Source organism: Cydia splendana, chromosome 12 (assembly GCF_910591565.1).
Source record: "Cydia splendana chromosome 12, ilCydSple1.2, whole genome shotgun sequence".
Taxonomy (NCBI): domain Eukaryota; kingdom Metazoa; phylum Arthropoda; class Insecta; order Lepidoptera; family Tortricidae; genus Cydia; species Cydia splendana.
The window spans coordinates 2,298,560-2,322,275 of NC_085971.1; the positions used below are offsets into that span (position 1 = coordinate 2,298,560).

General features: G+C 41.6%; 1 protein-coding gene across 3 annotated transcripts in view; it reads right to left on the reverse strand.

Moving 5' to 3' along the window:
- Window positions 1-23,716, reverse strand: part of LOC134795286 (fatty acid synthase-like) — a 504,205-nt gene that overhangs the window by 448,187 nt on the left and 32,302 nt on the right. For all 3 annotated transcript variants that reach the window (XR_010144800.1, XM_063767083.1, XM_063767082.1), the window contains exons 3-13: window positions 18,852-19,618; window positions 18,368-18,598; window positions 17,589-18,225; window positions 16,202-16,395; window positions 15,730-15,958; window positions 14,786-15,036; window positions 2,945-3,172; window positions 1,973-2,834; window positions 1,515-1,612; window positions 1,092-1,298; window positions 122-526 (exon numbers count right to left, since the gene is read on the reverse strand). Coding sequence is in view for 2 of the 3 variants with exons in the window: in XM_063767083.1 (XP_063623153.1) it covers window positions 122-526; window positions 1,092-1,298; window positions 1,515-1,612; window positions 1,973-2,834; window positions 2,945-3,172; window positions 14,786-15,036; window positions 15,730-15,958; window positions 16,202-16,395; window positions 17,589-18,225; window positions 18,368-18,598; window positions 18,852-19,618 (4,109 nt within the window). In the remaining variant the exon portion in view is untranslated. The remainder of the gene's footprint in view (window positions 1-121; window positions 527-1,091; window positions 1,299-1,514; window positions 1,613-1,972; window positions 2,835-2,944; window positions 3,173-14,785; window positions 15,037-15,729; window positions 15,959-16,201; window positions 16,396-17,588; window positions 18,226-18,367; window positions 18,599-18,851; window positions 19,619-23,716) is intronic.

Genomic DNA, 23,716 nt, shown 5'->3' on the forward strand with positions numbered 1-23,716 from the left:
ATACATCCATAACCTGTAATAAACCCACAAATAAATGCCCTTACCAGGATTCGAACCCGGGAGTCAGGGTCACTACCGACTCGGCTAGGCCGTTAAAAACATAATATAACATCGAAAATACCTGCAATTGAGCTTCAGTAGTGTCATCGAGCAGCAGATGACGGAACGTGCCCCACACGCCAGCACGCAGCACATTGAAGGCCAGATCTCGCTGTACTTGAGCCTTGTACGCCGGCGCGTCCGGGTTGAACACGTCCTTAGCCCCCGGCAGGTAGTAAAGTCTCAGTTTATCCCCGCCGGCCTCGCGGCGCAGGCACGTGGCGAGCCCCTGCACGCCGGAGCCGGGCGCACGCGACCACACGTACAGCCGCATGTCCTCTGTCTCCGCTCGCTTCATGGACTCTTTAAGAGTCTCCACCCAGGCGTAGTCGTCGTCGCGGGCTTCGAGAACGACTTTGGAGGCCGGGACGGTGGCTTCGCGGCGCAGGAGCACGTACTCGCAGGATGCGGCGCGCGCGCGTGACACCTGTGCGATAACGGGGTAATTTTATTAATAGAATTAGTATTAATAATGCTAGAGCGTTTTGATTCCGTTTAAGGGTGGTATTTCACCTGTCCCTTTTTGTCCAATGTGTCTTGCATTTTAGTGATAGAGTGAGACGCACCGACATTGGACCAAGATATTGGACAGATAGAATACCACCCTAAGCTAACATTGCAGAAAATTTAAAGTGTAAAAGTGCCACTATAATATTCATATTTTCATAGGAATTTTACATCTACTAGGAATCTGACTCTAAAATTGAAATATTTGTGAAGAGTTAAGGCGGGATTCCACGAGTGTGCGGGACAAGACTTTTTGTACTGAATATGCTTGTGCCGCACACTGGTGAAATCCCGCCTTTTGATTGGCCCGACCTTCGAATGCTATTTTTCGTTATTCGTCATCTAATTTTAGGGGCATATTATTTTCAAGTTGACTTCTAGTACAAGTCAGTCACCTTCCAAACCGCTCTTGGCGTCCTTTTTTTGCCTTCAGAGAGTCAGTACTGTACATATTTGTGTTCAAGATTGTATAAAACATTACATACCAGTGTGAGTCCAGCTTGGGTGACCAAAGCCTGCGCAGCGGGGTCGTCCAGGGCTCTGGCCGGCTCCTCCAATAGCACGAAGCCAGTAGGCCCGGTGGCGGCAGCCAGCGCGGACAGCATGGCGGCTCCGTGCCGCGCCAGCACGTCAGCTCCGAGTACCACGTGGCAGTCGCCTTCGAGACCGCTCGCGGCATCCTTTTTGGAGACCTGAAATATAACATATAATATGAAGAAAGATGCCTGAAAGCCATATCTTAATTAGTAAGAGCTTTTGCAGCTGGGTGTACCTTAAGGTTAGTGATTAGGTATGTGTGATACGATTATTAGTATAACAATAAGTACCTACTTGAGATGAAAAAAAAAAAAAAAAAAAAAAAAGTACATATAAAAGTTTGTTGTGCAAGTTTCTTCAGGCGAACATACCTTGATTCCAAGCGGTTCCATGGCCGCGGTGTATTGCGCTGTGTCGGCGCCGGCCGCCAGAGTGGCGTCCACGCGCACCGCCGGCTCGGACTCCAGTACTATTGGGCAAGATACAGTTAGTGAGTAACTGACGTAAGGTAAGAGCCCCGGCGAGGATGGCATCACAACTGAGGTATTTAAAGTAGGAGTACCAACTTTAATTACATATATCTGTAGACTTTTAAAATACAATTTTAACCGCCCATACTTTTCCAACAAAACATGTGCCAAAGGTCCACAACGTCTTCAACAAAACAACGTCTCCCAATAGGTCCTAAACGTCATCGTCATTCCGTGACCGGCAAATACATAATAATAAATCTAACGGTGACGCAAATTTAAGGGAATTACGATTATTTATTTTCAGTAATTTGGATGTCAGTAGTCTTTTTATTCGTATTTGTGTAGTTGAGTGTTACCTTGCAGGGCATGCGGCAGCAGCAGGGCCTCAGCCGGGCGCTGCAGCGCGGGCTCGGTGAGCTTCATCTTCAGCACGTTGCAGTTCTCTAGCGCGATCTGCAGCGCCGCCGTCAGCGCGTGCCTCTTGGACCGCCCCGTGTCTTCCGTGCCCACGCGAGCGCCATCCAGCGGCAAGAACACGTACTTTTCAAGCTTAGGGGCAGATTGCGCGTTAGCTCTGCGTGGCGCTAAAGAAGTCTTCACACCACGGAATTCCACGCCACCCGCCACGGTCACGTCAACGTTGCGGTACAACTTAATCGGAATAGTGCCGCCGGTTTGCGCCGCCGCTTCGGCCGCCTTGCGCTGCGCGATGGGATCAATGAGCGCGCGTTGAAGACGAGTGGGAAGGTACAACTCCCGCGTGTCCACGCCGATGATACCGAACTGGAGCATTGTGTCCATGAACGAGATCCAGTTGTCCTCCCATTTGAGCTGGCCGGTCTTGCCGCGGCCGTCTGATGATTTGATTCCTTGGAAGATGCCCTGGTAGTTGTAGCCGCGGAGACGGAGCTCTTTATAGATGTCTTCAGTGTCGAGGGTAGGTAGGTCCTCTTGCTTTTCTTCGGGGTCAATAAGGGACGTGGCTGGTAGACGCTCGGAGGCAGGGTCGTCGGTGAGGCGGGCGGTTCCTGTGACTACTACCGCCCCTCCCTCGCAGACTTCGAACTCGCCGGTGCCTCCAAGCAACGTGACGAGGAACCTTAAAGGTGCATCGCGAGACACGATGGTGGCACGACGGAACTGTACGTTCTCTAGAACTACAGGGGCCTCTTCCATCTTCAGGTTGTGTACCTTCGCTACTGTACGCCATACCAAAGTCTGTAAAGAGAAAACAAACAATTTTCAATGATTTATTCTGCCACAAGGCCTCTTTCACAAGTCAATAAAAACATTTATAGTGACATCTTGAAGCAACGAAGACGACTTACGAGATATCCAGTAGCGGGGAACAGCACCCTCCCGTCAATGTTGTGTCCAGCGATGAAGGCCTCGTCTGGCTTGCCGAGGTCGTACTCGATGATGTTCTCGCCGGTGCGGCCGGCCTGCTTGAAGTCGGCCACGCTCCACTCGATGGAGTGGTCCCAGCCCACGGCCGAGGCCAGAGCGGGGGTGCCGCGGGACACGGGGAACGACACGGCCGGGTACAGACGCGCCACCTGTTATTTAAAATATTGGCTTTATTCATAATCGAACTGACTCGATCGACTGAAGTGGGAGTGGGCTGGACATGTCGCCCGGAAAGACGGCTCGTGGTGTCAGAGGCTGGTAGAGTGGAGACCTTGGGGAGAGTCACGCCCAGTAGGAAAACCAAAAACGCGTTGGTATGACGACATCAAAAGAACAGCTGGATCAAAAAGGGTACAAAGAGCACAAAATAGAACAGAATTGCAAAAATTGAAGGAGGGCTACATCTCAAGGATTGAAAAGGGCTAAAAAGAAGATTCATAATCGTCTGTCAAATCTAAGAAGCCGTTAATAATCGCTTGTCTCTGTGCGTTATTTTGACATTTCTGTTTGTAAGAAAAAGTCAAAATTTAACAAAGGTTTATAAGAAATTAAGAAGTTAGTTAAGTTTTATGAAGGCTAAGTTGGGGTGTTTATTAGTCGATAAAAAAAGTGATTTGTTTAACAAGGGAGCCAGTTGTTATTTAATTTGCTATAATTCTCAGTATTCCAAACAAGCGAAATATTAAAAAAGTTTAACCATCAGTTAAGCTCCAAATAAGCATATGTGGTATTATCTATGAAAAGGGACCTTATTGTCGATGGCGCTTACGACACTAACATCGATGAGCACAAAACGTAGTAGTTTAAAATTGGGGATTCTGGCCCATTTTAGTTATTTTGATTTCCAATTTAGCAATTAAGTTTCTTTGATTACTGGAACATTCAATGTTGCTGTCTATCCAATGCGGAGGTCAATTTATGTTATGTGACGCTGATGAACTTATCAGTCATCGGGTTTAAAGGTCCCTTTGTAGTTTTTTATAAATAACTCGTAAACGGTGACCTGTAGCAAAAATGTTCTGATGCATAAGTAATCTGCGTAAAATTGTCTACATTAAATATGCTATACACTTTTTCGCTAGGATCAGTATTTAAAAAAATATTTAAGGTAAAAAGTTAAATATGATCAATTGTTAATATTTTTTGTAAATAACTCGTAAACGGTGGCCTGTACCAAAAAATGTTCTGATACATAAGTAATCTACTTAAAATCTACTCACACCAGAGGATGCTGAAGACCGGACGCTCAGCTAAAACGCTAGGTTGAAGGAGAAGAAGATTGATCCTAGCGAAAAAGTGTATAGAATATTTAAGGCGCTCTTATACTCGAGTTTTACGTTTTCAAGGGGGTGAAGCAGACGAGTGGTAGAACGGGCAGGCGGGCGCCCCGCGCGGCGCACCGCACCATTCCCGCGCAGCACGTCTACGTCCTTATTCTGACGACATCGGTATTCTGAATCGTCAGTTCCGGGATTTTTAGTTCGGCAATTAATATTGAAAAAGATTTATTAGTAAATTCGAATTTTGATGAGTACTTAATGAAATTAAAAACCGGACAAGCGCGAGTCGGACTCGCCCACTGAGCCCACCGAGGGTTCCGTACTTTTTAGTATTTGTTGTTATAGCGGCAACAGAAATACATCATCTGTGAAAATTTCAACTGTCTAGCTATCACGGTTCGTGAGATACAGCCTGCTGACAGACGGACGGACGAACGGACGGACAGCGGAGTCTTACTAATAGGGTTCCGTTTTACCCTTTGGGTAGGGAACCCTAAAAATGGTAGGTAAGACGGTGAGGTCGGTGAGTGTACCTAAATAATTATTAATTATATGTATACAATATGAGTGTATACTTGACTGATCATGTTTTTGTAAAAATCGATTTCGACTGGCAAAACATATTATTTTTTGGCAACCGGGTTTTTTAACCTAATTAGACCCCGCTGAATCCGAAATTGCCGCTTTTTGAAGGTCTCTTTTTTTAGTTTTTCGTAAATAACTCGTAAACGGTGGCCAATATAAAAAAAATTGTTAAACGTTAATAATCGACACAACATTTTCAATAAAAAAAGATTTAGTACATTTTTAGCAGGGATCAATATTTAAAAAGATAATAAAGAGGGAAAGTTAATTATAATAAATTCTAAGGTTCCTTGTTTTTATTTTTTCGTTAATAATTTGAAAAGTATGACTCATAGCAAAAACAAATTTTACACAAATAATAAACATAAAATTTCCTACAAGAAACATGTAGAACACTTTTCGCTAGGATCAATATTTAAAAAGACAAAGCATCCGGTAAGTCAATTATAATCAATTTTAAAGTCCCTTTTTAGTTTTTTGTAAATAACTCGTAAACGGTGTCCCATAGCACAATAGGTTTTTATGAATAAATAATCTCCATAAAATTTTCTGCAAAAAACATCTGAACACTTTTCTCTAGGATCAATATTTAAAACGATATTAAAGGAAGAAAGTTAATCACAATCAGTTCACAGGTCGCTTTTTTTTCGTAAATAACTCGTAAACGGTTGCAACGGGGGCAGTTACAAAAAATATTATACATAAATATTGAACATAAAATTGTCCACAAAAAAGGTTTTGTACACTTTTTCGCTACGATCAATATTTAATGAGGTATTAAAGGGGGTAAGTTAATTATAATCAATTTCCAGGTCCCTATTTTAAGTTTTTCGTAAATGACTCGTAAACGGTGGCCCATAGCAAAATAGGTTCTTAATGTTAACTAACCCCCCTTGGCTAAAAAGTGGCCTCCATGTTTAAAATTCATTTGTTTACGTAAGATGTCCGTCTTTGGGTCACGAATTTACATGTGTGTACCAAATTTCAACGTAATTGGTCCAGTACTTTTGAAGAAAATGGGCTGTGACAGACGGACAGACAGACAGACAGTCGCACGAGTGATCCTATAAGGGTTCCGTTTTTTCCTTTTGAGGTACGGGACCCTAAAAACTAAAAAAAGTGACATGTGAATTGATTGTAATGAACTTTCTTCCTTTAATATCGTTTTAAATATTGATCCTAGAGAAAAGTGTTCAGATGTTTTTTGCAGGAAATTTTATGTAGATTATTTATTCATAAAACCTATTTTGCTATGGGACACCGTTTACGAGTTATTTACAAAAAACTAAAAAGGGACTTTAAAATTGATTGTAATTAACTTACCGGCTGCTTTGTCTTTTTACCCGACTGCGCGACGCAAAGGAGGGTAATGTGTTTATCAGCCTATATATGTATGTATGTATGTTTGTTCCTATGTGGCACTCCAGAGACCAAACGCGTGAACCGATTTTGATAATTCTTACGTCAATCGAACCGTCTTACTTTTGCGTGTGTCACTAAAGACATGACAGTAATCAAAATTCAATATGGCGACAACCAGACGCCAAAATTGAAAAAAAAAAAAAGTTAACGAAATATGTCGAGTGGAGTATCACTGAATAGGTATTTAAAAATTAGTTATAGGTTTCTTTTACAGTTTTTCATTTAGAGTGACCATTTAAAATCTATAACGTTATAAAGTTATAGTAATTCTGTTCAGTAAATACTGCACTGCGCGACGCAAAGGAGGCCAATGTGATTATGTGACTAATGACTATCCTATAATATAAATAAAAATATTATAAATTATAATGAAGCCGATATGTACGTACGTATTTATTTAAGTATGTATGTATGTATGCAAGTATAAAAAGTTGACATACTATATGTCAAGTGGTGTCATATCGTTATGTAAGTACCTATTTAAATTATATTTTTTACGTTTCCCTTATCATTAAATTTGATTAGAATAGGTACCTAAGAAAAATTAAATAAGCTTCGTGACCTAAACGCGGTACTCGGTTGAAAAAGCTGTCATTAGATCACGATTGTACAAAATACTATTGACAAACCCAGAGTGCTTCTGCTTCGAAAGATAGTTTTAACGACCTAAAGCGTCACTTACAGGCTACAGCTTACGGTGAGATATTACTTCATTTGGAATAAATCATATAATAAAGCTGAAGAGGGTCGAAAGTCTGTACATGGAAGATATTTGAAAAAAAGTTGGCTGGGAATACTTAGAATTGATAACAGAACACGTTCCAACAGTTTTTAGAATTTTTGTCTGTTTGTCTGTTTATCTGTTTGTCTGTTTATTTGAACGCGCATCACGTGAAAACGGCTGAACGGATTTTGATGAAAACTTTACTAATCTGTCGAGAAAATCCCCGGCCAGGTTATAGGCTATAAAATTTCAACCCCTAAAAGGGGGGGTAGCCACAACACTCGATTGACTTAAGTTTGCTCCTGAATCGTATGGCGCTACTTAGGAAGGAGGGGCAAACTTTTTTCAAATATGTGCTAACACTATAGAGTACCCTGGTAAACTAACAGATGGCGCTGAATTTAATACGATGTAACATAAATAAGCCACCTAGGAAGGATTTTGCTAAATTAACTCTAAGTTTAGAAGACCCCTCTTCTAAAAATTCAATCAATCGTACGGATAAAACAATTGAATTGATAATTGTGTTGATTTAATAATACAACAAAATTAAACGACAGTAAATTAATTGCCCCCTCATTGCACAGTGCCATCTTTTGGGGAGCTGAGTAAACATTAAGTAACCAAGACAACTAAAAATGAGTTTACATAGTTACGTAGTGGTAAAAAAATAAACACACATATCAACACGCGTATAATTGCATAAAATTATTTAAAATTATTTATGTTCTCCGTCATGAATTATACCTAATCGTAATTATATCGCATCCATATCAAATCCATGTTCATACGTATCGCCTCCTTAAGCACTTAATAATGGCCACGAAGGTGGGTACTTTGAAAAAAAAAACAACGGGTTGCACTTCGGGAGTGCCGACAGAAGTGAAAACTCAATGACTAGTCCAAAATGTCTGCAGCACTCAAATCAAAATCAAAAATATTTATTTGCATAAATAAGGGTACAAACAATTATCAAAAATGGAAAATACACCATCTTAACCCACATATGGGATAAGACGGAATATTAAAAATGGGGCAAGATAAGGACTAATTCTCTTCATAGAAAAAAATATATCAAAACATCCTCCATATCTTCGTCGTCGACTTCAGTACAAGCTGTGTGGGCCCGGCGTCCACACTATTGATACCCTACCCAGTTTTCCGAAGTTTTAGGTAAGAATTGTTTTCATTATTGAAATGTGAACAAATTATATCTTCTTGTGGTTTTTTCCTGTTCCATTCCCTTTTCCTTCACCTTTCAACTTCTTAGTCGTGTTATTATCAACAGCTGGTTTCGTAGGTCTTTTCTTTCCTCTATTTCGATGACCTGAAATAATAGGATATAATTAGCATAATTGGCATGTTCCTAATATAGTAGTATAGTACAATATCCAAACAATGGTGACAAGCGGGTAGAAAGTACCCACTGGGTGCTAAGCTACCTTTAGCAATGGACGCTTGTAACGATTTTATGAATCTAATCTTCTTACAAATCGAATCAGTTAAAATATATATGATGTAGGTAACTTACATTTGTATTTTTGCTCCCCTGATTTCAGGCAAGTTATGGTTGGAGTTGGATGCTATATGGATACATACTCCAATAAAACTAAGTTATATTATATAACTTAGGCAGATTTCTGGAATCAGCTTTCACAAATTTATAGCGTAGGTATTTTGAAATTAATGATTTAGGGATTCAAAATAAACGATTTTTCCATTCCAGACGATATTATTTATAGAAACACGTGACACTGACATTGTCGACAGGTGACATTACAATCAATTTTATTGACAATGACAACTATTTTTGAAGTGAAAATTAATTGTTTAAAATTCGAATAGAAATTGTAAAGTTACCTTGCAGACCTCGCATCTAAATATATTTGGTCATGATATTTTGAGTTTTATTCACCAGTACTAGAGTTCACTTTTATTAGCGATTTCATCAAGATGTAGCTTTATTGAATTATATTTGAGGGATATAAAATTAGAATGTAACTGTGAGATCCTCGTATTTCAACCCGTTCAAGATTACAACATTAAGCTTTATTGCTTAATATAAAAGTCCAGTTTTAAATAATTGATCTGATTATGATACGTTATGACTAAAGTTCTTTGGTGAATAACATTGTCCGTGACACATGACGTCAGCGTTACGTTATGTTACGTTGATAATAACACGACTAAGAAGTTGAAAGGTGAAGGAAAAGGGAATGGAACAGGAAAAAACCACAAGAAGATATAATTTGTTCACATTTCAATAATGAAAACAATTCTTACCTAAAACTTCGGAAAACTGGGTAGGGTATCAGTAGTGTGGACGCCGGGCCCACACAGCTTGTACTGAAGTCGACGACGAAGATATGGAGGATGTTTTGATATTATTTTTTCTATGAAGAGAATTAGTCCTTATCTTGCCCCATTTTTAATATTCCGTCTTATCCCATATGTGGGGTAAGATGGTGTATTTTCCATTTTTGATAATTGTTTGTACCCTTATTTATGCAAATAAATATTTTTGATTTTGATTTGAGTGCTGCTGACATTTTGGACTAGTCATTGAGTTTTCACTTCTGTCGGCACTCCCGGAGTGCAACCCGTTGTTTTTTTTATATCGATATATTTTCGCGCTCGCTTCGCTCGCGTTTTCAATAACTTTCTAACACATGATAAAGGTGATATTCAATTTTCGTGATATAATGATGTGACTGATTTCCATACTAAAAGTAAAAATGTCCAACTGTCTATCGAATTGCGTTTTTTTATATCGAAAAAGTGTGGCTTCGCTCACGTTTTCGATAACTTTCTAAGGTATGATAAAGGTGACATTCGGGTGGCGAGTGTAGCGACTGCATCAGCATTAGGTACTCTGATGCAACGTTACTGCTGCGGCACTGTCAATTTTCGTGATAAAATGATGTGACGGATTTCCATACTAAAAGTAAAAATTTACAACTGTGTATCAAAATGCGTTTTTTATATCGAAAAATTATCGCGCTCGCTCGCGCGCGTATACCTACCTTACTGTATCGTCCGACGACAAAGCTATTAATAAAAACAATGTCCCTGGAGTAGGCGTAAGAATCGAACCATCGACGACCGAATTCGATGCACTTCGTGGACAGGGCAAAATAGAGAGAAAAATGTTGCCATTGATATTGTGCTGGGGTGTTACTGTACATAAGCTACAAGGAACGACTTTAGACCGAGCTGTGGTTGATTTAAGTTCTCGCATTTTTGCAAAAGGTCAAGCATATGTAGCTTTGAGCCGCGTTAGGTCTCAAAATGGATTAATTATCAGTAGTTGAGACCACCGCAAGCTACCTCACGATATTAACTCCCTCAATGAAATGACAAGATTGCGAATTTTGCCGTCTTTTAATACTAACTAAAAAGTGTTAAATAAAAAAAGATAATTTAGAAAATAAAAAAAACCCGACTGCAAAAAAGCTATCTTTAGAAAAAAATAAAAAAAACTGAAAAGAAAAAAACAAGTTCAGTAGTCGAGAACATTGAATCAGTTTCATGATTAACATTTCGTATGTCAATTTGGACCTTGGAGTTTAAAAATAATGTCCAAATCGCTTGTGACGGATCCGGAACGAGGCATACGAATCGTTATGACACAGATAAAACAAACTATACATTCTTATACGAAACAGCAACTTCAACAGTCGGGACCCATTAAAAGTCTAGGCTGCGGCACTAATGTTGACGACAATAATGGGTCCCGACTGTTGAAGTTGCTGTTTCGTATAAGAATGTATAGTTTTATCTGTGTCATAACGATTCGTATGCCTCGTTCCGGATCCGTCACAAGCGATTTGGACATTATTTTTAAACTCCAAGGTCCAAATTGACATACGAAATGTTAATCATGAAACTGATTCAATGTTCTCGACTACTGAACTTGTTTTTTTCTTTTCAGTTTTTTTTATTTTTTTCTAAAGATAGCTTTTTTGCAGTCGGGTTTTTAAATATTGATCCTAGCGAAAAGTGTTCTACATGTTTCTTGTAGGAAATTTTATGTTTATTATTTATGTGTGATCAACAGGGTAAAGACCGGTAGTGATCACCGAATCGTAAGAGGCACACTGAATATCAATATTAAACTTGAAAGGTCCAGCCTGATGAAGTCTACGCTCCGACCTACTCGAGCCCATGTTCAAAACCCCGAAAGCTTTCAACTCGAGCTCTCTAACCGCTTTGCTTGACGGGCTAGTGGAAACTGTCCACACAGTAGGGTCTAAGTTTTTTAGACCCCGCCGTAAAGATAGACCTCAGAAATTGACCGAGCAAACCTTAAACCTCATGGCTGAACGACGCTCGCTACAGTTGCAGTCTCCCGATGACGCGGAGTCATATAGGCAGCTCAATAGACGTATATCTAAGTCCTTGCGACATGATCTGCGTCTCTTTAATACTAACCGTATTAAAGAGACTATTGAGCGAAACCAAGGCTCCAAAGTGTTCGCAAAGGACAAAGCAACGCAAGCAAAGCAAGGGTCTATTGGGCAAAGCCAGCTGACAAAGCTGAAACGGGAAGATGGCAGCATAGCGTCGAGCAAAGCGGAGGTTTTAGGTGAGATCGAGAGGTTCTATGGATAGTTATACACTTCGATCGCAAAGCCCGTTGACAGCTTGGTAGGAGATCCAAGAGCCAAGCTGTCCCGACATTATACCGAAGATATCCCGGACATCAGTCTGTACGAGATTAGGATGGCCCTGAAGCAGCTTAAGAACAACAAGGCGCCGGGCAAAGACGAAATCACTTCAGAGCTTCTGAGAGCGGGTGGAACACCGGTACTTAAAGTCCTCCAGAAGCTCTTTAATTCCGCCTTGTCCGAGGGCATAACGCCTGAAACATGGAATAGAGGCGAGGTGGTGCTGTTCTTCAAAAAAGGTGATAACAACCTATTGAAGAACTACAGACCCATCACGCTTCTGAGCCATGTCTATAAGCTGTTTTCAAGGGTCATCACGAACCGTCTCGAACACAGACTTGATGACTTCCAGCCTCCCGAACAAGCCGGTTTCCGAAAAGGCTATAGTACCATAGACCACATCCATACGCTGCGGCAAGTTATACAGAAGACCGAAGAGTATAACTTGCCATTATGCTTAGCGTTTGTGGACTATGAGAAAGCCTTCGATTCGGTGGAAACATGGGCGGTGCTTGAGTCTCTTCAGCGATGCCATATTGACTATCGGTACATCGAAGTGTTGAAGTGTTTGTATAATAACGCCACCATGTCGGTCCGAGTACAGGAGCAGAGCACGAGGGCGATTCCATTGCAAAGAGGCGTAAGGCAGGGAGACGTTATCTCTCCGAAACTGTTTACTGCCGTAATGGAAGACGCCTTCAAGCTCCTGGAATGGGAAGGACTTGGCATCAACATCAACGGCGAATACATCACTCACCTTCGGTTTGCCGACGATATCGTAGTCATGGCAAAGTCGATGGAGGAACTAAGCATGATGCTCGATGACCTCAACCGAGTTTCACAACGGGTGGGCTTGAAAATGAACATGGACAAGACGAAACTTATGTCAAATGCCAATGTTGTGCCCATCCCAGTCTCTGTTGGGAACTCGGTACTCGAAGTTGTTGACTCGTACATCTACCTAGGACAAGTAGTACAATTAGGTACGTCCAACTTCGAGAAAGAGGTCAACCGCCGAATCGAACTCGGTTGGGCAGCGTGCGGGAAACTACGTAATGTCTTTTCGTCCGACATACCTCAGTGCCTCAAGACGAAAGTCTTTACTCAATGTGTGTTACCAGTGATGACTTACGGCTCCGAAACGTGGTCTTTCACTATCGGCCTCATCTCAAAACTCAAAGTCGCTCAACGAGCTATGGAGAGGGCTATGTTCGGAGTTTCTCTACGTGATCGAATCAGAAATGAGGAGATCCGTAGACGAACTAAAGTCACCGACATAGCCCACCGGATTAGCAAGCTGAAGTGGCAATGGGCAGGCCACATTGCACGCAGAGAAGATGGCCGATGGGGTCGAAATGTGCTCGAGTAGAGACCACGGACTAGCAAGCGCAGCGTAGGACGTCCACCCACAAGATGGACAGACGATCTTCTTAAGGTCGCCGGAAGACGCTGGATGCGGGTCGCTTCCAACCGGCACGTATGAAGGTCCAAGGGGGAGGCCTATGTTCAGCAGTGGACGTCTTATGGCTGAGATGATGATGATGATGATGATTTATGTGTAAGATTTGTTTTTGCTATGAGTCATACTTTTCAAATTATTCACGAAAAAATAAAAACAAGGAACCTTAGAATTTATTATAATTAACTTTCCCTCTTTATTATCTTTTTAAATATTAATCCCTGCTAAAAATGTACTGAATCTTTTTTATTGAAAATTTTGTGTAGATTATTAGTTCATTCTTTTTATATTGGCCACCGTTTACGAGTTATTTACGAAAAACTAAAAAAAGGGACCTATAATATCACATATCTCACTTCCAGTCAAGAATTCGATCAAGCAACCGGCAAATTCGGATTCAGCGGGGTCTAATTAGGTTAAAAAACCCGGTTGCCAAAAAGTAATATGTTTTGCCAGAAGAAATCGATTTTTACAAAAATGTGACCAGTCTAAATTATTCAATTTGATTAATTTTATAGCCTTTTAAAATATGTTTACACAATTTATCAATCGTGACTGAATTCCGGATTGGTTAGATGGGTGTGTGCCTTTGCTGCCCAACTTGTTATAAAATGACAATATGACGGACGAATGTCTGAAATGTCACCGTATTTAAGAATTATTTTGCTTTTCTTCGTAAGTATGTTGAAAAACATTGTGTGTATAACATATTTGCATATTTATACTGTGATTACCCATTTGATGAAACGTCCGCTAAACTAGCACAGGTCCGACGCTGACAGTGGTCACGGGCGTACTGGCGTGAGGAATAGGCGCAAGGTATTGCCGCGTAGGGTGTAATTTAGTAGGCAAAATGTTGAATTCATCAAATGATGAATGAAAAAATTAACGTATCGATAAAAGGACAAGCAATAATGAAGATTTACTTAAAAGCTATCGACTGAAGTAAGTTTCATATACATTTTCGTCCTAGTACTTCTAACATAAGGAAATAAAGACAGTGTTAGGCATGTTTTCAACTTAAGATTCTATCGAGAAAATAATGAGCCGTCGTGTTTCTGACAAGCAATAACGTAGTTCAAGGACTGAAGTTATATATACTAGAAAATAATGCATGAAATCCTTGTAAAAGTCTGTAAATATGGTGGTGGTAATCAAAGAAACTTAATTGCTAAATTGGAAATCAAAATAACTAAAATGGGCCAGAATCACCAATTTTAAACTACTACGTTTAGTGCTCATCGATGTTAGTGTCGTAAGCGCCATCGACAATAAGGTCCCTTTTCATAGATAATACCACATATTATTGCACTGTCATTGGAAATACGCTCCCGTATTACAATAAATATGAACTCAATCAGACACCGGGATGTGGTTCAAATTTAAGTTACATGATTTAACGCAAATATATCTACAAATGTACGCGATGACGCTAATTAAAACTGTGTAAAAATAAATATATCGAATCTAATCCAATTCAAAATCATATACCATTTTATAGTCCATCCTACCCTACTAATAGCGTGAGAAAAATGCTCCCTAAAGGATAAAACATAACTTTGATTCCGGCCTTTTCGAGTAGGCATGGTGAAAACCATATTAGTTTAAAAACCTTTGTGTCTCACCTGAGGCTGAGCGCCGGCAGCAAAAGCTTTGCCCACAGCGCTTAACAGGTGCACAAGGCTGTCGGGCGCGTCGCGGCGCACTAGGGGCACGTGCGCGGCGCCGGGCAGCGCACGCTTGAGCACGGCCTGGAGCAGAGCGTGCGGGGCCACTTCCACCACCATGGCGCGCTCGGGCACCAGCGCGAGGACTGACGCGAAACGCACGGGCGAGAGGAGGTTGTTCACGTGGTATGCGGCGTCGCTCAGTTTAGCTGCAACACATCACGTCAGTTAACACGGGCTGGTAGAAAGGAGGTGACGGATCCGATAAAGGATGTCGGATGACCATTGGAGAGACACAGCTGTTATACAGAGCAGCTCTATGCATCAAGTGTTTTTTTGGGTTAAAGTTTTTATTTGAACAATAAACAAATCAATGCGTAAATAAATATAAATGGCGTTATTTTACATTTTAAATCTTTGTCATCGTATATCCGACATTGGATCGGACAATGTGAACGCTCTTATTCCCTCGATCAGTTGATAACAAAGTGGAATGAGTGATCAGAACCTTCAAGGGGTTTCCTGTAAGGCTTTCCTTGCCAAAGCCGTTGCTCTAAAAACCCGAGTATTAGGCTAACTGCTAAAAAAGCTGTTCGATGAAGCAGTTCCGGTACAAAGTTAATGCCATTGTTTTCTTTTTACTTGTGACATTATCTAAAATCCAACGTTGCTCATCCTCGTTGTGTTTTAATCGCTTAAAAAGCCGTTTCTGGTAGTCACTTATTTGGACCATTTAATGAATGACTTAAGCCATTCAAAGGGTTTTTTTTTCGGACAGATAGTATGGGTCTGTGATGGTGATGGGTCTTTCCAACGACGTTAATGCACATTCATCAGCATCATTGAAGTCACTGACCAAAATCACATTAATTTACAGACTTAGATAACAATAACACACTTACCAAGATCCGATCCCCACTGATCCTGAGGTATGGAAGATGACAACCAACGCGCCGTACGCGGCTTAGGCTTCGGGATGACCTGCAGTAAACTGCTTCGCAGTTGAGTGGCCGCGGCCGCGATGTACTTGCTGTGGAACGCGACGCCGGAGCTGTTGACGCGACGAGCGAACACGCCCTCAGCGGATAATTCAGCTACGAACTTCTCGATGGAAGCGGGCGGGCCGGAGATCTGCGATAGATAGATGCGTTAGTGGGCGGTTAAATAGAATAGATACTAGTATACTTTATTTTAATTGCGCCTATCTCAAGCTAGCGTAATTGTACACCTGACTGATATTATCCCCTACAAGTCAAACTGCAGTCTAATAATTATGCATATGACACAGTTCTAAAGATCCTCGAATATAAGCCGATTTCGTCCAATATGTTATCATTATTGCATATTAATAATTTATCCAGTGAAGGAACTTACAGTGACGCTATCGGCCGAGTTGTGGCAGGCGGGCACGATGTCGGCGGGACAGCGGCGCGTGGCCTCCTCCCAGGAGAGGCCGACGGCCGCCATGGCGCCCGGGGCCAGCTTGGCGTCCACGATGCTGCGGCCTCGCCAGTACGCGCACAGCACCGCTTGCTCGCCCGTCAGGGTCTCGTCGGCATACGCGCAGCCTAAGGGAACGAACATACGTTGAAAAGAGGGAATTGGCTGGGAAAATCAAAATAATATTCTCTATACCTTAATGCAATCAGGTGTAAGAAAAGTCAGTAACATTGATGACACAAAAAAGGGTCGGTTCGGACTTAATAAAGTATTTCATTAGCGCTACATCGAATACAAAATAAAAAAATATTCAATCCCATGGTATAATATACTCCGCCTGGTACTCCATTCCGAGATTCGCGTATGACCTAACTGACACGCGCCTACGTCATCATGCTGTTTACAGGTTCTCAAACTTTGAAATGTGGGAGAATTTTAACCAACGGTGAAAATTATTTTAACGGCATTAATTTTAAGTTATTCATGTAGAAACATAGTAAAATAAAACAAATCTAATGTATTAAATTAAACTTTATTTATCTATACAAGACAAACGTTTAAAAAACTAATTCACAGTTACACATTAATTACCAAGCTTACGACGTGAAAAGTTTGGAAAACACTGCGACTGCTGACACTGAGCGAGAAGGAAATAACAATTAACACGCGTTCGACAAGGATGACGGTCAGGGCATGAAGTTATCTAGATCCGAATTGTCAAATGTGCACAGCGCTATCCTGTGTTGCCAGTAGTATAAACAGAATTATCCGAAAGTCTGAAATTTCTTTCGTGAATCGGAAGATATTGCTAACGAGTAATTAAAAATGACGTGTTATTGTAAAATTTAAGCTAAAATACATATAAATGAAAATTATAAAATTATAAAGAAATATTTTAACTTATTAACCATAGGTATAATGTACCCATGTAACATGTTATGTTGAAATAAAGTGGCAATGTTATTGTGACGTAGGCCCGTGTCACTCTGGGAATGGAAGACCATATTTTATTAGACCATGATTCAATCCTACTCTTTTAGTAGTACATTTAGCATCATATTTGAAATTGGAAATGCAAAGAGGGTTCGTCATAATTTAATTATCATGTCAATAAGGTGACATGCATATTCGTGTCCAAATAAGGTATTAGTTGTTTTGTTTTTGTGTCTTAAATATATTAAAACTCACTCACTAAAGTTTTTTAAGTCGGAAATTGCTTGACACTCGTTACTTTTTGACTTAAAACGTGAATGGCGTGAATGAATGTTGAATAGGTAGGTATGCCTAAGTCTTATGGAAATTTTATTGTTTAGTGTCTTACCGACTTCTCCGACGGAGTGTCCGATGATGCCGTCGGGGCGCACGCCGAGCTCGCGCAGCACGTCCACTAGCGCCACCTGCACGGCGGCGATGGACACGAACGAGTTGATAACATTGTCGAAGGCAGCGTCCGGGGCCTCGGTGATTACGTTCTGTAAGTCTAGGCCGTGCGGCTTAAGGGCCGCCGCGGAGCGCGCGATGCTGGCCGCGAACGTCGGCAAGCGGAGCAGGGTTTTAGCCATGCCGGCCCACTGCGAGCCCATGCCGCTGAACACGAACCACACCGGGCGCGGTTCGCTCTCGGTTTCGAGCACTTCAATAACGGGCGCCGAGCCGCGCGCCGGGTCCAGCACGGCGTAACCGCGGCGCGGGTGTCCGGGTATCGCTTGCGCGTGAATGGCGTCCAGAAGTCCATGCAGTTCAGCATCACGCTGATGCTCAGCAGCCAGCTTGAGTAACTTCTCAACGGCTTCATCAGTACGGCCCGAGGCGAGAACCAGACGCGGCGCCGGATATTCGGCGGGCGCGGGGCGCTTGCCGCTCTGTGATTCGAGGATGATGTGGGCGTTGGCGCCGCCGAAACCGAACGAGTTCACGGCTACTAGACCGCCCTGCCAGGGTGTGTTTTTGTCCACGACCTGCGACAAAATCGACACGAAATAAGTATTCGCTTTATGGAAAATGGTTAGTTGTTACTAACTAATTGTTAATAAATAAAAGCTAATTGGTATGCATGTTGATTGTGTTGATATAAAACAAAATAATGTACCGATGAGTTACCTTAATACGGCCGTCGTTAAGAGCAGGAATGTCTTTGTTGGGGCTCTTGAAATGCAAGTTTCCGGGGATAACACCATTCTCCATGGCCACGACGACCTTGGCAATAGAGCAAAGCCCAGAAGCGGGCTCGGAGTGACCCATGTTGGACTTGACTGAACCCAGTAGGAGCGGCGTCTGTCTGTCCTTGCAGAAAAGATCAGCGATCGCGTTCACCTCCTCAGGGTCTCCCACCTGGAACACATAGTATCCAATAATGCAATGTTTTGCGATGAAGTAATATAATAGAGCTAGAGCAGGCGGTGTCTATCGCGTACGAGGGTCCTTTGAGATCGAAAGTATATGAAAGTCGGTTGGGGAACATGGCGCGACAGCAGCCGGTCAGCGCGTAGCCGTTGATATTGTACGATGTCTGTTTAGTGTACCTAATAAAGTAAAATAAAAAATTAAATAAATAAAAATAGAAATTCATGTTTCGTATATTTACCTTAGTGCCGGTACCGTGGGCCTCCACGTAGATGACATCTTGCGGCCGCAAGCGCGCCTCTTCGAAGGTTTCCTGTGCGAGGCGACGCTGCATGCGTCCGTCGGGGTAGGTGATACCCTGCGCCTTGTTGCCATCAGTGTTCATGCGCGCTCCGCGCACTGTGCAGTACAGTCTTCTCGCGTCCTTGCGGCGTTGTAGCAGCACGGCGACAGCAGCCTCTGAGCGCACGTAACCGCGGCCGCTAGCGTCGAACGCGGCGCAACGACCTTCAGGAGACAACATGCTCAGTCGGTGGAAGTTGAGCGAGTTGGCCGGCTTGAGGCAGAGATTTGTGCCGGCGACGACGGCGGCGTCGCAGTGGCCAGAACGGATGGCGCTCGCGGCCTGCGCTAGCGCGAACATAGAGCTAGAGCAGGCGGTGTCTATCGCGTACGAGGGTCCTTTGAGATCGAATGTGTATGACAGTCGGTTGGGGAACATAGCACGGCAGCAGCCGGTCAGCGCGTAGCCGTTGATCTTGTCCACGTCCGCGGTCCACACTTCCTCGGTCTCCGAGTTGGAGACGCCGACGTAGACGCCGGTGCGCGAGCCGCGCAGCTCGGCGGGGCTGAGGCCGGCGTCGATGATGACCTCGTGCGTGAGCTCGAGCAACAGCCGCAACTGCGGGTCCATGAGGTGAGCCTGCTTGGCGTGCACGCCGAAGAAGGTGGCGTCAAAGTGTGCCAAATCCTTGAGTTTGCCATTACGCTCGGGTAGACCGTGCACTCCTGAAACAACCAACGCAAATGAACGTCATTTTTTTAATTTACTTATTACAACAACATCAGTATATAGAATAGGAGATCAGTCAAATGGAAAATTCCTATTATAAATTATAGTCCTAATACAGTATCTACGGTTTTTATCGCGTTTATTTGGGGATTACCCGGATTACCGCGCGTGAACAAGTAGGTAGGTAGAGTCGGACCAAAAAAAGTCTGCAGCGGATTTGATAGTCCACGCAGTGCAAGTGTCATTTCTACGTCATAATTTCATAGAAGTTTGACGTTTAAAATAACACTTGCACTGCGTGGGCTATCAAATCCGCTGCAGACTATTCTTGGTCTAACTCTACCTAACTGTAACAATTTGTAAAATGGGAGACACAAGGCAACGACGAGTCATAAAAGTCCCAACATCTTTTACTTTAGGACACGAAACAGGTGTTTAATTAGGTACTATTCGTAAAATTAGGACCGTGATGCATAAAGTCTATTTTTTTATTCGGTAGACTAAAATTACATTTCATACTATGAAATGTTATTTTATGTTCATACTATAGTTCGTTTTTTTTAGCATTAGAAATAAGGTAAACAATCTTGATGTGTCTTTTAATTGAAAAACACATTTTAAAAATAAGTTACGGCAAATATGTAACAATTATGAATGTACAATCATTTCTATTGTTCTGCTTTCATAAGTAATAGTCACTGATTTTTAGGGTTCCGTACCCAAAGGGTAAAACGGGACCCTATTACTAAGACTTCGCTGTCCGTCCGTCCATCCGTCCGTCCGTCCGTCTGTCACCAGGCTGTATCTCACGAACCGTGATAGCTAGACAGTTGAAATTTTCACAGATGATGTATTTCTGTTGCCGCTATAACAACAAATACTAAAAACAGAATAAAATAAAGATTTAAATGGGGCTCCCATACAACAAAGGTGATTTTTGACCAAAGTTAAGCAACGTCGGGAGTGGTCAGTACTTGGATGGGTGACCGTTTTTTATTTTTGGTTTTTTTTTTTCGTTTTTTTTTTGCATTATGGTACGGAACCCTTCGTGCGCGAGTCCGACTCGCACTTGCCCGGTTTTTTAAAAGCGTTATTCAATTAAAAGACATGTCACGATCGCTTACCTTCTTTCAAGTTCTTTCTAATGCTAAAAAAACGAACTACTTATAGGAAATGTCATTTTAGTCAACCGAATAAAAAAAATCGTCGGTTTTGGTAGGCATGTCATTGTATAGACTTAGTTGCTGTTATAATGAGTCATGTGGAGTTTCTTATGTTATGAATATTATGATAACAATCTCGGACTAAAAATATATAGACACTTATAAAACTGTTACAAATCGATTGTTTTTATCTATACTTAATTCACTATACAATTGCCTACTGATATCGGCCAGTGTGACGTCACCTCTCGCCCTTGCGATTTCCAAGCTAATGTAATCGCACGCGCATAACGTAATGTTTGGTTTGTTGCGAGTTCAGGGTCATTGCCAACGCATGTGCGCATCACGCCACCTCCTAACGGTGAAAGCTTGCGGCTGCCGCCTACACCGTTAACCGACTCTTCGTAAACCTTATTTCAAAGCCGTAAGGTCCATTAATGATCAGTGAAGTGTTTCTGTTAGTATAACATTCACCATCGGACGCGTACGAACACGCGACCGCGCATGTATTCCCTTTCTCACATCGTGAACGCGACTGAACCGCTGTAAGAGAGGTCTCTGTTTAAGACTTATTGTCAGGGATCTTGAGACCAGTTAGGCTGGTTAGCCGATGCCAGCGCACGACAGCGATGATAATCCTCGACCGACAATTTACCGGAACAATGAGATGACGACACATTATCTGCGGTTACGATTAATATCAATTACTCGTCAATATCTAAGGAAATGTAGCAATAAGTTAAGTATTTATTCTTACGATACATGTTATTTTACAGTACATAAGGGTGCTACTTTACCGCCCTAGTGCGGTAATTAGCACAATACGTGCCTATTATGTCGAAAATTTAAAGGGCCAAATTATGTACCTACTGTAAAACGTTGTACAATAAGTACACGTGCAAGAAGGTAAATCGCAACTCGTGTCGATTTCAAACACTCGAATTTCCTACTTTTCGCACTTAGTACTATTGTATTGTAATTCCGCAAATACAATTGAAATGACAGATTTTCTTTCGCAAGCTAACTAATCGATGATATAACATATAACATCGGAAGGTGACCTAGAGAGACGTGTACGGTAATTATATGCGTGACCTTGCGGTCATTCGGTTCAGCGCGGAGATAAAGTGGTCTTCGCGGGGTCCACGCGTGGGATCACGACACTCTCACGTTGCCATTTTACGCAGTGGAAATGTTTTTAAACGTAATTAAAGGCTGTAACGTACATTTCGAATATGGCTTTGGCTCGGTTTAACCTTCTAATGACTGGTTAGTTAGTTATCAAAATTTACTGGTTTAAATTTAGGTAACTCTAAGTTGACAAAATGTCGAAACTTAATTGCCTATTACGTGTACAGGATGCCGGTCGTCGGGAGATTAAAAAGATCCGTTACAACGCACATCATCGATTAATAATTCGTAAATCAATCATTGTTTGTCACTTATTAAGATAATACCTACTGAGAGTCTAACACAGAAGGGCCGTAGAGTTTTTTTATTGTTACTAGAATAAAATTATCAATTAGCTTTGATTCATCTCTATAGCTTAAGCTGCCGGAAAATGCCAACTCAGTCGCGACATCAAAAAGAAATTAGTGACTTGACACTCAAAAAATCGGTAAAGACGAATTGTATGAATTTATATTTAGTAATTTTAACGGGTCTAACGCGATATATATATATATATATATATATATATATATATATATATTTATTTTTACCTTATCCTACCACAGATGGCGCAACCCAGTTGAAACGTCGGATAAAGTAAAAAAAAAACGTAAATATATCCGCATTAGACCCGTTAAAATTACTAAATATGTGTACAAAACGCGAGACAACGTAATTTTACATTGCATCAAGATCTACAATGCTATAGAGGCTCCGCGGAATCCTTACAACTCCGCGCAGCGCATCTCAGGGCTACCCCCAACGACCAGCCAGCATCATCGCCTCAGGAAAACCACAGTACCTTCAAACCTCTACATCATTTCCCAGACTATGGGTCGCGAGCGAAATTTGAGTGATCGGAACCCAATTTTTGCTTGCTAAAAACTTGGAAATAACCATTTATTTTGAATTATTTTATACTCCATATGTAGGACACAGTTGTGTTTTTAGGTAACGACTTCGTATTATTAGATTGTCCAATTAGAAAAAAGAACGAAAAATTACCGGTTTAGTTCCCATACAAAAAATACCGGTATCCGATGCCTACCGGCAGGTACTAAAATAATATTTCATGCTCCCTATTTAAGACGGCCAAGATATGAGTTCCGAATTTGACAGTTTTTGGTAGGTGGGTCGGAGTTCAGTCAAATTTGGGAACAACTGCTCTAGATCAGTAATGGCTATGGGTACTTGCCTATGGGTACTTGGCTATGGGTAGTTAGACTGAGTTATACTGGACGTATAAGCGATGAGCCCCGTGCAATGAGTAACAACCCAGCACTGTCAACAAATTGTTTGTTCCCTTGACCCATGTTGTGTTTATCTTTCAGTTTATTTACAATACTGAAATAGTGTTTCTTAGTTGATGAGTTAGGTGTTAGAAAGGGTGTTTTTTCAACCCTTAGTCAGATTGCGAGGCGAGTTTATTATATTCCCAATATTCCCATATACTTTACTCGTCGAATCAACAATCAAATCTATTTGAAAGTTGTTGTTGTTAATAGTTCGATATTTTAGTTTTATAAGGTTACGGCCCGTTTCATTGAATGTCTTTACACATAGAATCGCGATGGTATTTTTCTAGCTAAATGTACTAGGTAAAAAACTTTAGAAATACCTCTGCTCTACAAGTTGTCAGGCCAGGGCACTTCTTAAGTTTATAATATAACTCGGGAATATGTGCTAAATATAATTATCAAAATCTTACGACACCCGAATGGTATGATAACAGGGATCAACCGATATCACAACCTGTCGGTT